Genomic DNA, 15395 nt, shown 5'->3' with positions numbered 1-15395 from the left:
TTGACCCCGTCAGGACACTAGGCGCGGCAAAAAATGTTAGTTTTTTTTAAAAAAACTTGCAACATTAAATTTAAAATTAGTTATAAAAAATTGTTAAAATTAAAAAAAATTCCGCCGCGATTGCTGGGAATTGGGAACTCCTCACCATTGAGTCCCCGACGTCGATTTCTTCAATTTCTTTCCTCACATTGTAAACAAGCAAGAATTAACACGGGCTCTGTTCATTTTATCGCCGCGCATTGCGCATTCGTGGTGTACTACTACACGATCGATCGTGTATATCCGCTTGGAGCTCTCTTTCCGCTTTTTGAGCATTCTTTTTTTCTAACGAACTTGTTTTTGCCAACAAAAGATATACGTACAGCTTCTAAAGCTAGCTTCTTTTGGACCAAGAGACACGAGTTGGGTCAGGCGTCGGGAGCCAGGCGCGAGGGGAGGACGTGGTAGAGCAGCAGCGCCTGGAGCGACTTGAGGTTGCGCGGCTCCAGCAGGAAGCGCTTGAACTCCGGGTCGAGGTCCCGCTCCAGCGCCTCGTTCCGCGGCGCGAACATGGTGACGTTGTGCTTCCCGACGGCGTCGTCCAGCGTGTGCAGGAGCAGCGCCTTCTCCACCAGCTCCGCCAGCTCCGCGTAGTGCGAGTCCCGCAGCGCCACCAGCACGGAGTTGGAGTTGACCCCGAACGCGAACAGCAGGGCTGCCAGGACGCCTCCCACGCCGGACCCCGCTGCCACGTCGAAGAAGTCCGCGAGCTGTGCCGCTGCGGCGCGGCCTACAGGCGCACCAGCGCGGTGCCGGGCCGTCATCTATGGAGAGGACGCACACCTCTCCCGTGCTGGCGGCTGCCCGTGGGGGCCGGAGGCGGAGCGACGACGCTCAATTGCTCATCCGCGGCAGCCTGCGTGCGAGCGATAGCGGGCTCGGTCAGAGGAGACGGGGACTTGACGTCCGTATGCCTTCCGTAGGCATACGTGACTGACAGTGGGCCTCGTACGCGGCAGCCGTAGAAAATGGCATGGATGCGGGAGAGATGAAATTGTAATGGCAAATCTCCGAATAGATGAATTATAATAGCGTTTATCAAAACTTGAAGAATTATAATGGCATATATCAAAATAACCCTTTTATTCATAGAGACCCCCAACAGTCTTGAACTGGACCAAGTAAGGTGCGCCGCTCCAGAATTAGTTAGGGCGGCTACGCCGTTGGCGACGTGGCCATCACGGGAGCCCCGACGCGGCGGCCACGGTCATCGTGGAATAGTGGAATACATGAATCGAGACCGGCATGTGAGTTGGCTTCAGGTTAGACTTTGGCGCGTGCGGCACGCGCCGGCGTAGCACTGGCCCGCATGTACAGGCTGCCCAGTCAGATGGATGGATGGTCCGTGGTCGGTCCACAAAGTTATTTGTAGAAAAAAGAATTTTTATTCAACTATTCCAGCCTTTGCATAAATTATGCACTTAGACTGTCTCTAACGGTAAAAACACAAACACGAGACCTATTTCATGATTTGAGTCACATACAGGGAAAGGGTCACGCCCCCAAAAACTTCCTTCTCCAACAGCGAAGACTCTCGTCCGGTGCCGCTTGCTCCTCCGTTTTCGTCTTCCCTGCGGCCGGCCACCGAGCTGCGAGATCCGGCGCGAAGAACAGCGATGCCTCCACTGAAGAACAATGATGCCGCAAAGAATAAACAGAAAAGACAACGCACGAACCGAAGAACAAACAGAGAACGGCGGACACAAAATCAACCAAAAATCGATCAAATCAGAATGATTCATTCCCAAACTTTGCACCGGCCATCACAAGGAAGTTGTCGAGCTACTCCTAGAAGATCATGGCTCAAACCAACCTCAATCTCTGGGACAAACAGATCATGGCCAAGAACACGAAAAAGTCCCAAAAAATGAAATTTAAAATTTAAGCCGAATTCGTGAGGGATTTGGAGGGGGATCATATCAAAGATGCTCCCCAAGGTCCTAGCAACATTTCCCCTCAACCAATTCCACGAGATTCGGGCTCAAACACGAAGAACAAAAAATCCCCCAAAAAGGGCCCTGAAAATAAGAAAAAGAAAAAACGCACGGGAATCAAAGATTTAGCACGAAATTAGACAACAAGCACAGCTAAATCACGAAGGCATCATCTTTACAAGATGAGGACTAGCCTCCTCCCTTCATCCACCCACTAAAAATAAAGAAATCAAGAGAAAAGAGCCCGGAGGTGAGCGACGGGAGCCAAGGCGCTCCCAGATCCAGCGAGGCAGCCAAGCTGGCGGCTCCGGAGGTGCTCCCACGGCGCCGCCCGACTCTCTCTCCCCGCCTCGCCGTCGTCGCCGGCCCCCCCTCGCCGGCGAGCTCTCTACCCTGCGCGGTCACGTCGGACTCCCGCTCCCGCCTTGCCTCCTTCACGCCGTCGCGCCGCGGAGATATGGGCTGAGGAGAGAGAAGGACGCTTTTTTTGCGTTTCCTTTGGGCTAGTAGCCAAAATGCGTCATGTGGATGGGTCACCCGTTGGAGCCGGTATTTAATAGGCAAAGCACCGTGCGAGACTTATTTTTGGGTTTGGGTAGCTCCGTTGGAGTCAGTCTTAACCATCCCTTGTTACAAGTCCTGCCTCCGACTAAAAAAAACAAGCTCTCAAAGAGTAGACAACACAAAGAAAAAACTCATGCACCAAACTAAGCACTAAGTCTATTAGAAGACAACAACCCAACGGACTGATTATAAGTCAGTTGGCTAGGTTTTTTATGGTGGAACCTACCACCCGGATTTAAGTCCGACTTGGCACAAGTGCTCTCATTTTCATGAATTTATTTTAGAATTTAACGGTGCTACGCTTTCAGTGGGCGACATCCCCGTCGACCGTAGCGGGACGCCTATGGTAACTTCATGAATCTCAAGATCTGCCGGCTCAGTCCTTCTGAGGTGTTTATAGAAGTAGAGTTTGCGTACATGTGGTCATAGGGGTGTGAGTGTACGTGCGTGTTGTGGACGCCTACGTTGTGCTGTGTAATTCTAAAACACAAGACAACCACTCATGCTTGGAGAAGATCTCCACTGATGCAGTCTCTAACATACGACATGCCCACTTTAGAGTTGACTTGTTGTTCTCCTTCTGAAGGATAGACCAAAAGCGTGTCCAATATGTGACCCTGAAAATAACCTGCAAGTAAGAATAAATCCTATTTTTGTCAAAAATCACATAATTTTGGCTGAACAAAATAGAGCAATAATTGCACTTCTCACACACAAACTTGGGATCACAATTTAGAGTCTACTTGTCTTTGCCAAGTCCAGAAAAATCTAGTTTGTAATGACTTGTTTTAAATTGTTGTAATATATAAGCTCTTAATTGATTAGTTTTATTCTTATTTATGGATGACGTACAATAGTATAGTGTATAATATGTGAACGAAAACTTTTTGAAATAAAAATAAATTGAATAGAAAGAAACTGTAAAAAGAAAAGAAAACAAAAAAAGTAATATTTAGTTCCGATTGGTTATACTAACCGGGACTGGAGGTGGCCGCCCTCGGGTTCGGCCTTGAGACCACTTTAGTCCTGGTTGGTATAAAAAACCAGGACTAAATGACCCCTTCAATCCTGGTTGGGAGCCCCAGGGCCTTTAGTCCCGGTTGAGGCGGTGGCAAGTCTAGGATTTTGTCTAAGGATATGCCACCCAAAATTTTTTCATATACAATTCGGTAAATCCATTTTAGCAATTCGGTAATAATTGTAAAGTTAACAACATGATTCGGTATATATGCACTAAATAACACAATAAGGCTTAAATTCATGGATTAAGTTCAAACCATCCAATAAGTATAGTATAAATAGTTCAAAAGCCACACCGATAATTGAAATAAGGCATAAAAGAGAACTAGAGATTTACAATGCTATTTTTGTGACTATTTTATTCGACGGTTTCGAAGGGACATAAATGTATTGATTATATTATCTTCATCAACTTCAAAGAAAATATCCTGCTCAATAAAGTGACTAGACAGTCATCCAAAAAACTATCTTCCATCTTATTTCTTAACTTTGTTTTATAAAAAACCATTGCAGAAAATACCCTTTCAACACTTGCCGTTGCCACAGGTAGAAGCAATACCAATTTGAGGAGCTCATAAACCATATCATACACTTTGTGCCTCTTTGTTTCAACAAGCTTAACTGAGAGATCAACAATATTGTCTAGACATTTGAATCTACCATCCTGTCTCGTGTCATCAATATAATTATCTAGCTGCAATTCAAGTTTGAGCAAATTATTATTTGAAAACTCCTTTGTGTAGAACTCAGCTAGTCTACGTAGCTTCTGTGTATCAAAAGAAGCAAATGACTTGGAAGGACCGAAGGCCGACATGCACGACAACAACTCCATATTAATCTCGTCAAACCGATTATCAAGTTCTTGACTTATTTGATCAATGACACCAATATATACTTCTCTTCTAAAGTGGTCATCATTGGTTTGCTTTCGGGCACGAGCTTTCCTTGCTGATTTTCCATAAGGAACATAATCACCATCCATAGCAGGAACTTCAACACCATGTTTATCGCAAAATGAAGTGACATTCTCAAGAAAAATATTCCAACCATCATACCTCAATTCTTGCATTCTTTTCTTTGCCACATTAACAAGTGATATTGCATTAAGAATATCTTGGTCCCTTCTTTGCAAACACTCAGATAACTCATTTGTTTATCCAAGAATAATGTACATTAAGTGTGCAAAGAAAACAAACTCAAAGTTCTCAAACGCTCCGGTCATAAAATGTATACAATTACCTGGAGCATTGTCCAAAACATACTTCTTCACTTCTTCACTATTTTTGGTAAGAAGTTTTAAAAGTTCAATGAAGTTTCCTCTATTGCTAGATTCTTCACTTTCATCATGTCCATGAAATGCCAACCCTTGATGCAAAAGAAACTTGATACACCTAAGTGAATAAGTCAACATTTTCTTATAAAGACGAAGATCCTCATCACTCCACTTCTTAATATTATAATCAATTGCTACCTTAGGATTTGTAAAGCCAATGTATCTCTCTTGAGCTACAATATGTGCCTTAGAACTCATATGTTTGCGAAGTGCTTTCTCTCCTATATTCCAATTCTTCCAGCCATCAACAGTAAATGTGTCTGACCCAGTACCCTTCTTGAACAAATAGCATATGAAGCAAAACACAACATCCTTCTTAATACTATACTCAAGCCAATCATTATTGTACATCCAACAATAGTTGAATCCCCGATCCCTATCTAAAATCTTTCTTTTTGAAAAATCATGTGCAAAAGGTTTGAATGGACCTTCAATAATATATGCTTTTCGAATTGCATATTGATCATTAACAGGACATTTTAGAATATGAACGTCTTTCACCTGGATCATGTGGAAGGCGATTGATGTCATAAACTGGTGGCAGTGAAGACGGTTGTGGCGGTGGCGGTGGCATAGAATTTACAATTTCCTCAACTACTCTCTCATGAGTCTGCTCTTCCACCACAGGTTCAATCGGATCAGGATTAGAAGTAGCAGTAGCTGCCGCTGCCTTCTTCTTTGCTACATGCTTCTAAAAAGAGATGCAATGTCCCTGTTTCTCTTCATAACTGCATAAATATTACAAAGAACATGGTACCAAATAATTAAATAAATTGTGCTTGCAAGATTGAACTCTCACATGTGATTATGGATCACTCACGTGATACGAGTACTAAACAAAAGATCAATCTAGATTGACTCAGATGTTGGGAAAAATCCTCCACCTCACCACGTGATAGATGATTCTATAATTTTAGCGCTAAGCAATTAGCAATTAAAAGTACACATGATTTTTTTTTTAAAAAACGAACAACAAAGATTGAAATCTCACCTGAACAATTCCGATCACAAATTTACCTAGATGCCGGTGGCCGGTGCTATCGTAGGACAGGGTGAAGGCCGAACGGGACACGAGGTCACAAGGATGAGTGGCCGGTGCTGTCGTAGGGTAGGGCGACAACCGACGGCGTGAACAATCTGTATTGGTGTCGGTGTAGGGCAGGGCGAACACTCGAAGTCCAACCGACGCGCTGCCTCGATCCGTAATTCTGTATTGGCGTCGGCGTTGTCCCTTGATCCTATCTCCGTCGCTGGCCGCATGGGCCACGTTCCCGCTTGGGCCTCACGCTCGTTCACGGCTCACGCTAGCACATGCTCAGACAGTGAGGCTCAGCTCTAGTATACTAAAGCAGATGAGTGTATATGTGTATATATACATATATATACTTGATCTGTTGCCGAAATTGCAGGGTATGCCGGTACATACCCGGCATACCCTTTAGCTCCACCACTGGATTGAGGGGTTTCTCAACCGAAGCAACTCCGTTGCAATGACACATGAGGAGGACAAACACACGTCCGCACCAGAAACGTCATGGGGATTCACGGACGGGCCCCGCATCGTGAATACTTGAATCGAATTGGAATATTCTCGACGCAAAAGATGAACGGGCTAGGTGAAATTTTTGTATTTTGGTCCCTTTTGAAAACATTTTTTACAAAAAGACCTATGCCAAAACGTTTGCTGAAAATAGACCATTTTTAGGCGTCTTAGAACATGACGCCGAGGTATGAGGGTTGGCGTCGACTGACACGACGCCGAGGTCTTGCCACATCACGGACGACCCGGTTGACGGCGACACAGTGGCGCATGGGGCCCGGCACGTCAGCGTCGTGTCAGTCAACGCCATAGGCCGAACCTCGGCGCGGTGGGGCTACACGCCGAGCTATTGGCACCATTCAGCGCGCGGCCCAGGCGGCCCAACAACGCTTCAGTGGCCCAATAGCTCGGCGTGGGGTCACTTAACGTCGAGCCACCAGACTCGGCGCGGCCCGACTCAACTGCCGAGGTCTGGCTCCTTGAAGCCGCGCCGCGGCCCCCTTCTTCTTCCTCCCTCCATTCTGAAGACCGCCGGCCTCCTCTCTTCTTCTTCTCCCCCACGCCCCCACAAAACCCTAAGCTCCCAAAACGACCCTAGGTGCCCAGATCTCGTCTCCCGAAGCTTTCCTCGAGGTAATGGTCCCTCCCCTCCTCCAATCTATCCGCGTAGATGTGCTATGCATTGTCTCTAATCATGTGGAATCATGGGTGTATGGTGTTTTGGTATATGTGTATTTGCATTTGCAAAATGTATGGCTTAGGATGATTGAGTGCATTGTTGTTTAACTGTTTTATGTGCTGAACATGTTAGGTTAGTTTGGTTTCTAGTTATTTTGGTCATTAGGGTTCTTTGTTTATTGTAGGTGTCATTAGGGTTAGTTATTTGTTGGTCATTAGGGTTAGTATGTATTTTAGTTATTTGTTGGTCATTACATTTCAATTTTTTATGACTAGAAATGATTATGTTGTTGGGGTTGAAAAAGATGAAATGATATATTTTAGTTTCTACTTATTGGATTGAAACTCGCATGATATATTGATATGTGACACTACTTGTTGTGTGATGGCTGTAGATGGATAAATTAGTGAGGTTGCATCATGGAGGCCGTATTGTTAGGACAAGAGATGATAGTTTGGAATTTCTGGACATGTGTGAGGAGTTGTTGATTTTTTCTGAAACACCATCTTTGACCCAGTTAGTGGAGCGAGTGAAGGTTAAGTTAGGCTGGAATGAAGGAGACGTGCATGTTCAGTTTGAAGGTGTCATAGATGTTGGGTCAGTCGAAGGGTCCTCGGATCAAGCGGTTGCTCAAAATTACAAGCGAGTCTGAATGGAATGATTACAAGGCAGTTGTATTGGCCTCAGAAGTGCGATCTTTGGATTTAGTAGTAAGTAAGGAGTCCGGCTTAGGAAATGATAAGCTTCGAAGCATGCCCATCTTCCCCCGCTCACATAGGTTATGGTCCTTTGTCTGAAGAAGAAATACTTGTCACACAACTAGGCTACGGTGGAGATGAGGAGGAGAATGCCGGTTGCCGATGGTGAGGGCAATCATGATAGTGATGAAGAGGATGATGATTATGTATTGGTGATGCAGAAGAAGGTTTGGACGACGCTAGCGGAGACTTTTCTATTGAGGATGAGCTTAGCGACGAAGATGATCTTAGTGGTGAAGAAGACTTTGGTGATGCTAGGGCTACGAACCGTTTTGACATGGAGATAGCTGGAGATGATGAATCCTTCGTAGAGGAGATAGCCGAAGACTCTGATGACGATCGCCCTGTTGGTCGTCTCAATTTTAGGGAAATAGAGATATTGTCTAGGGTCTTGCCTTGGAGAGATCCACTAGTTGGTGATTTCGAGGACCTTAGCCATGGTCACAGGGCAGTAGCTGATGGTGGGCCAAGTGATACAACTAGTGCCTGATGTTAGCGGTTGCCTCATCATACGGAAGGGCATATTGTTTGCTACCATGGATGAGTTGAAAACATGGTTGCAAGAGTACTCCATTGTACACAACCGACCTTTTAGGGTCATCAATTCATTCAAGGAGAAGAGGTACACTGTTGCTTGTGAAGAACAACAGTGTGGTTGGAGAGTATGTGCTAGGAAGACGAAGGCAGGCAAATGGAAGATTACCTCAGTGAAGCAACCACATGTTTGTGCCACTGCTGAGGCAGAAGAGAACCATCTGCAGCTCAATTCTAGGTTCATTGCAAGGCAGTTATGCCCCGTGGTGAAGCATATGCCAACCATTACGGTGTCCGCGTTGGTTGAGATCATCTTCCAACGGTACAATTACTATGTCAAGTATGGAAAAGCATGGAGGGCAAAGCAGCGTGCACTGGAAATAATATTTGGAAATTGGGAAGAAGCTTATGAGCGCCTCCCTGTAATGTTGAACGCAATGAGGGCTGTAAATCCTGGGATGCACTTCGAGTATTTACCTAAGGAGGGTGAAACAAGGAATGGTAGCCAGGTATTTGGAAGGGCCTTTTGGGCGTTCGGGCAGAGCATCGAAGCATTCAAGCATTGCAGGCCCGTCGTCTCAATTGACGGGACCTTTCTTACAGGGAAATTTGAAGGCACAATGCTTATTTGTATTGGGACAGATGCAGAAGACCAGCTTGTGCCATTGGCCTTTGCGATTGTTCGGAAGGAGGACACGGATAGTTGGTGTTGGTTTCTCAGGCTAGTAAGATAAGTGGTAATTGGTCTGGGACGTGATGTTTGTGTGATATCCGATAGGCATGCTGGCATTCTGAATGCCGTAGAACAAGAGATTCCTGGTTACGGCCAAATACATCACCGGTGGTGCACCAGACACCTTGCTCAGAATCTTATAAGGCGTGATCACACAAAGGACAACTTCAAATTATTTGAGGAGGTTTGCAGGCAGCAAGAGGTTCAATTATTCAAAGACAAGCTAGATGCCCTGAAGTTAGCCACAAATGTTGATGGCAGGCAATTCTTGAGCGAGTTGATGGCGTCGAAGGATAAGTGGTCACTTGCATATGACACCGGAGGTTGGAGATGGGGCTTCATGACTAGTAACATGGCAGAGATGTTCAATAGCCTTCTAAGAGGTTGTCGTGGTCTGCCTGTGACTGCTATTGCCTCATTCACCTTCTACAAGTTGAATGCTTGGTTCGTTTCGAGGAAGAAGCATGCGAGGTCTCTATGGACAGCAGGCAAAGCTTGGCCACTTTTAGCATCTCAGGAACTAGCTTTCTCAAAGAAAAAGTCTAAACGACAGAAGGGTTCATGTTTCGATCCGATCAACCATGGATATGAGATTCTAGAGGGTGGTGGAACTAACATTGGTGGTGAAGACCGGGGTGCTCGAAAACATAAAGTAGTGATCAATGAGAACAAGTGTACGTGTGGAAAACCGATCATATACCATAGGCCTTGCTCCCACATGATTACAGCCTGTCGCCTTAGACGTGTTGACGCTGAGGTCCCTCCCCGTATGGCCGCGGAGTTCTCTTTGAGGAACCTAATGAGCACCTGGAATCCTCAGTTCGAGCCATTTCTTGACGAGAGTCAATGGCCTACTTATGATGGCCCCAAGTATGTGGCTAGATCTTGGTTTACTCTGGAAGAGTAGAGGACCTAGGCGGCGGAAAGCGGTTCAGGATGGACATGGACCAAGCCACGAAAGGTAGATCAACCACGAGTAAGGTTGGGACACATTTTGTAGAGGACACCCAAAAGAGTCCGTTGCTCTGGTTGCCATAAGACGGGCCACAATAAGAGAAAATGTCCTGAACTACTTAGACAACAGGTATCCACCAAGCTAGCTACTTGAATTGCTTTGTGTAATAGTGCATTGGTTTACTTTTGTTTTTTTATTGTTATGTTACTTCGTACCACATATACATGCTTTAACTTATACTAATGCTTTGGCATTCCTTATGTTGCAGGATGGATCGGTTCCCCCTTCTTGATCCAAGGTTCGATGAGCACCACCGGGCTCGGAGGATCGAGAACGGAGAGGTATATTCAATAATTCGTATGAAACAGTGCATTGTTCATCTTTTGCTCTATAGTCCATGCTCTTTATAAAGTGACATGAACTAATACTTTTTCATGCTTGTCTTTTTTTTGCAGGTTTTGAATGTGCTGAGGCCAATGACACATGAGGCCTCTACGACCATGGTCTACGACGAGAGGTACACGCCCCTCCTGAAGCTGGCGAACCTTGCTACCGTTGCTCGTGTTTGTCGTCGAGGCACGCCACCTTTCAACCCAGCGGCGCTGACGGCGTTGATAGATCGGTGGCGTCCAGAGACACACAACTTTCACCTACCGTGCGGGGAGATGACGGTCACTCTCGAGGACGTTGCCATGATCCTTGGAGTCAAAATCCGAGGATTCCCAGTGACAGGAGACACGGAGTCTGAAGGATGGCAGCAGCGGGTTGAGCACTTCTTGGGATGTCCCCTAGCGGCAGTTGAGGCTGGCAAGAAATGGCGCAGCAGTGGGGTGTCCCTGAGGTGGCTTCGTCAGCAGTTTCGGGAGTGCCCACCCAACGTAGACGCCCAGACCATGACATACTACTGTCGGGCCTACGTCCTGCACATGTTTGGTACGGTTCTCTTCCCTGACGGCACTAGAGACACGGCGTCCTAGGATGTACATCCCGTGCCTTTGGAACTGGGAGGATGCCGGCAATAGGAGTTGGGGCTCGGCTATACTTGCCTTCCTGTACCGTCAGCTTTGCGAGGCTTGCCGCCGTCCTAGAGGCGCGCACGCTACAATGTCAGGGTGCATCACACTGTTGCAGGTAATAAAGCAAAGTTGTACAAGTTTCCACTACAATTCAATGTTTTTTCTTAACAAAAGTGATTAACATGCAAGTTTCCACTCTTTTTTGCAGATTTGGATGTGGGAGAGGCTTCCTAGTTGGGAGACCGCATCAGCTTGATCCCCCACAACCTTGGTTTCCTCAAGGAGACACAGTTGTCGCCCCTACCAGTGGCACACCTCTACGAGCGAGCCCACGGAACTTACCACGTGTCACGCCACGCGTACATCAGCTTCACCAACGAGCTGGACACCCTTTTGCCACAGCATGTAAGTTTCCCACCCTTTTGGCCTAATCGAGGATATGTGCACAAATTGAGCGTCGACTAGTTGATGACGACGTTGTGTACAGGTTCAATGGCGCCCATATCGGCGGAGGCAAGTCACGGATCTCAACTTGAGCTCCTTGTGCATGGCAGACGAGGACGTCTGGACGATGAGGACCCCCCTTATTTGTTTCTATGCAGTGGAGTACCATCTCCCTCACCATGTAGCACGGCAGTTTGGTAGGCTGCAGCCTTCTCCGCCCGAGGATTTCTCCACCGGTTGGCAGCTCCACAAGTACGTAACATGCAATATTTTGTTCGTTTCACATGAATGAATCATTGAGTAGGCCTTCATATTGCCGCTATGGTGTAAAATTTGCAGGTTCAGCAGACAAAAAAATAAGAAGATCACCAACTGGCAGCTGGAGCACCAGCGCTACATTGATGAGTGGATGTTGATGGAGCAGAACAACATGGGCATCCACGCCAGTCCATCGTGACAAGGCATTCGATGATTACCTTGTTTGGCTTGGTCAACGAACAAGGCTTCAATTGAGGCCCGCTTGGACTGGAGCAAGACATTGCTGACATTGCGAGCGAGGATGAGGGCAACAACCCATATGACCAAGCTACCCGAGAAGGCAGGCAAGTTGAGATCGCCCCTACGTTAGCCAGAGCTATAAGTGATACAACTATTTCCATCTCTGAGGTCTTTACTGTGATGGAGACTTAAATTCTTGTTTTTGTTGCATAGAGCACGGAGATAATGAGGACAGTGGCCGAGCAAGGAAGGGCATTGATGATTCCTGTGGGCGATCCTGATGAGGCCTCCATGTTACGACAGCACATTCAGGTAGTCTCCTCTCATTCAGTTGATGTTACATCTTTATATAGTTTTGCGACCAACCCCACTTACTAATAGTGCTTTCAAAATGCAGCGTGCCATGCATCGCCTCTGAAAGGTAGCTGCACGCCTTGGATGTAGACGTGCCCCGGATGTGGCAGTCCCACAATAGCTTGGTGCTGGACCTTCTACTGCACATGTTGGAGGGACTTCATCTTCACATGGTGCACATGTTGGCAGGGACTTCTTCTTCACATGGTGCAGCAACTAGTGCAGAGGGTGGTCAAGGACATGGTCCTTATGATGATGAAGATGATGAAGGACAGGGAGAGTACTATGATCATGAGTATGATGAGATTGGCATGTCCCAGCTTGGAGATGCACCCCAAGGAACTCAAGGCCCCTCTAGGTTCTAGGACGTCCACAGAGGACGCTCAGACCAGTGGATAGGTACACTCTAGGTACCTATCCGTTTGGGAGGGGAAAGCGTTACGCTCGCCGTCCACTGTTAAGGTACAAGGAGCGAGCTAAAAGATCCAAAGACTTCATATGCTATATTTTGTGCATGGACTATGTATGCATTGGACCTTATGTAATGCACTATGTATGGACCTTGTACTATGTTAGGACTATGTTGGATGATTGATGAAGCATATGTATGGACTATGTTGGATGTTGAATGTGTTGGACTATGTTGGATGTTGAATGTGTTGGACCTTATGTATGTATGGATGTTGAATGAATGTGTATGTCGGTGTGGTCATTTGTTATGTGAAATTCTGTATGCTCATGTATTCTGTGTATTATGTGTTATGTGTATGCTCAGTTAATTGTTTTTTGGTGAACCCAGGAGCTCGGCGTCAATTGAACACACGCCGAGGGTGGGCACCTCGGCGTTTAGTCAATTGACGCTGACCCCTGGTGCATACTGGAATCCTTTGCCTCGAAGTGATGAGGTGCCCAAGCTCGGCGTTCCGTAAATTGACGTCGAGCCATTAATCTCGACGTGAAAATATTAAACGCCGAGGTAGGCGTGTGGGCTTGACCCGACGACGCTCGTGGCCCAAACGTCAGCGTGGCTCGACTCGGCGCCTAGCTGTCCGATCTCGGCGTGGGCCGACTCAGCGCCAAGGTTCGGCCCAAACCTGGCGTGGGCCTGTGGTGATCCAAACCCTAGGGTTGGCGTGGGCCGACTCGACGCCGAGCCTCAGCCCAACACTTCACGTAAACGGCCGAGCCAAACCCTAGGGTTGGCGTGGGCCGAATCAACGCCTTGGTCATCTACCTCGGCGTCGTCCGACTTGACGCCGAGCCTATAAATCATAAAAAGAAAGAATAAAGTATTAAAGACAGAGGTCCTTCTAAACCTTTGGTATAGGTTGAAATCCTATTTGCATGATTCAAATGAAAAATCTTTCTCAACGATTCCTCTTCTACTAACACGAGTTATACTAATAAGAGTAGACATGCTATATTTATGTTTGTATGTTTGTTCCTACAGGAAAAACCGAAGGTTGGTTCGATTTCAATCCCCTATTTTTAGAGAGAGTCAAATCTTTTTTTCAGTTTGGGAATCAACCATAGTACATGAAACTTAGAGATAGGTAAACTGCAATTTATGAAATAGCGAATGCACAACGATTACACTCACATCAAAACTAACAATGGCATGTCGCAAACTAAACCTAGCATGCCTTAGGGGATTGAAAGAAACAAGTGATACAGACGTTGCAAAGGTACTACGATTACACACTCACATGAAAACTAACAATGGCATGTTGCAAACTAAACCTAGCATGCCTTAGGAGATTGAAAAGAACAACTCATACAAGCATTCCACATTCGGATTGACTAACAAAGGTTGGTCCTAATAATGCTCCCACATATTGAACTGAGTTGCGCCTTCCCCATAGTATCCTCCAGTTGACGGCGGCGGTGGCGGTGGCGGTGGAGAAGGAGGCCCAGTCCTTCTTATGGTACGGGCACTCGCAGTACGGATTATTGCATAGTGCCTCCTCTGCATCATTGCTGTTGTCGTCGTCCGACTTGTCCCTGTTACCACTTCCAGGGCCATACTCTAGGTCAAAGATGCGTCCCTGTAGATATGTGATGTACTGTTGATGGGGATAGATAGGAGGAGGGTCGACCCATCTAGTGAAGCCACAGTTATCTGGACAGCTTGAATCCTGAAAACCCATCTACCAATAAGTACTACTACAAACCAAATGCAAATCTAAAAAAGGAGAGAGTTCAAAGGAAATACAAATCCTCGCGGGCATCTGAAGAAACGACGGCCTCCACCGTCACAGTCGTTGTACATCTGCACAACGCAATCCAAACCGTGGCGGCATTTTGGCCAATCTTCAATGCGCTTGTCGTATGATCTAAGAGGTCTCTCACGGGTGAAGTCACTCTTCCTCTCCAAAGGAAATTCCTCTATTGGTTCTTCAAAAGAATCAGGACCCAGAGAACCCTCCCACACAATCGGAGGTCCCTTCCTCACCCCCTTTCCTCTCCCTCCGCCGAAACCCTTTCCACTCGAGGAACCTCCGCTCGACATTTGCTAAAACTAAACCAGAAAACAAGTTGTGTGGATGTGGAGCAAGACATGGAGCACTATATATAGAGATGAAGGCAGGTTCACCATGAATGCTACTTGACAAAAAACTTGTGTGCGTACTCATTTATTGAATCTGCAAAGGCTAGATGCTTCATCTGAAAAGCCTACAACCATGACTGGTCATTTCATCTGAAAAGGCTACACCTGTGTTTTGTCACTTCATCTAAATGCAGTACATCACTCTGATATTAATTCATTGCGTATACGGATACAACTAGTAAACGAATCTAGGCTTTTCAGTGAGTTTTCAAATAGACTTTTCATTGACTGCAATAGTACTTGTAGCCCTTTCAGTGACTGCAACAGCACAAGTAGCCTTTTCAGTGATACAAACAGTAGCACTACAGTCCTAGGATAGTTAACGAAGTACAGGGCATAAGACCATCTGAAATAAAAGCATAGTGCATTACAACATAATAAAAAAA

General features: G+C 46.2%; 1 protein-coding gene and 1 long non-coding RNA gene across 2 annotated transcripts; one reads left to right on the top strand and one right to left on the bottom strand.

The window, feature by feature from the left end:
• Window positions 1–407: 407 nt before the first annotated feature.
• On the bottom strand, window positions 408–803 carry LOC136469073 (fasciclin-like arabinogalactan protein 17). The gene has a single exon (XM_066467405.1). The coding sequence runs from the start codon at window positions 801–803 to the stop codon at window positions 408–410; it is 396 nt and encodes a 131-aa protein (XP_066323502.1).
• Window positions 804–11392: 10589 nt separating this feature from the next.
• On the top strand, window positions 11393–11994 carry LOC136472060 (uncharacterized). Its single transcript, XR_010762241.1, has 3 exons — window positions 11393–11510; window positions 11593–11801; window positions 11889–11994. It is a non-coding gene; the product is annotated as an uncharacterized lncRNA (long non-coding RNA).
• The last annotated feature ends 3401 nt before the right edge of the window (window positions 11995–15395 follow it).

Source organism: Miscanthus floridulus, chromosome 8 (assembly GCF_019320115.1).
Source record: "Miscanthus floridulus cultivar M001 chromosome 8, ASM1932011v1, whole genome shotgun sequence".
NCBI lineage: Eukaryota > Viridiplantae > Streptophyta > Magnoliopsida > Poales > Poaceae > Miscanthus > Miscanthus floridulus.
The sequence above is the reverse complement of the archived record's forward strand: the minus strand, read 5'-3'. Positions and strand labels throughout refer to the sequence as shown.

Coding starts and splice junctions, on each gene's coding strand:
- LOC136469073 (XM_066467405.1), bottom strand. CDS start 803: ATGACGGCCCGGCACCGCGCTGGTGCGCCTGTAGGCCGCGCCGCAGCG.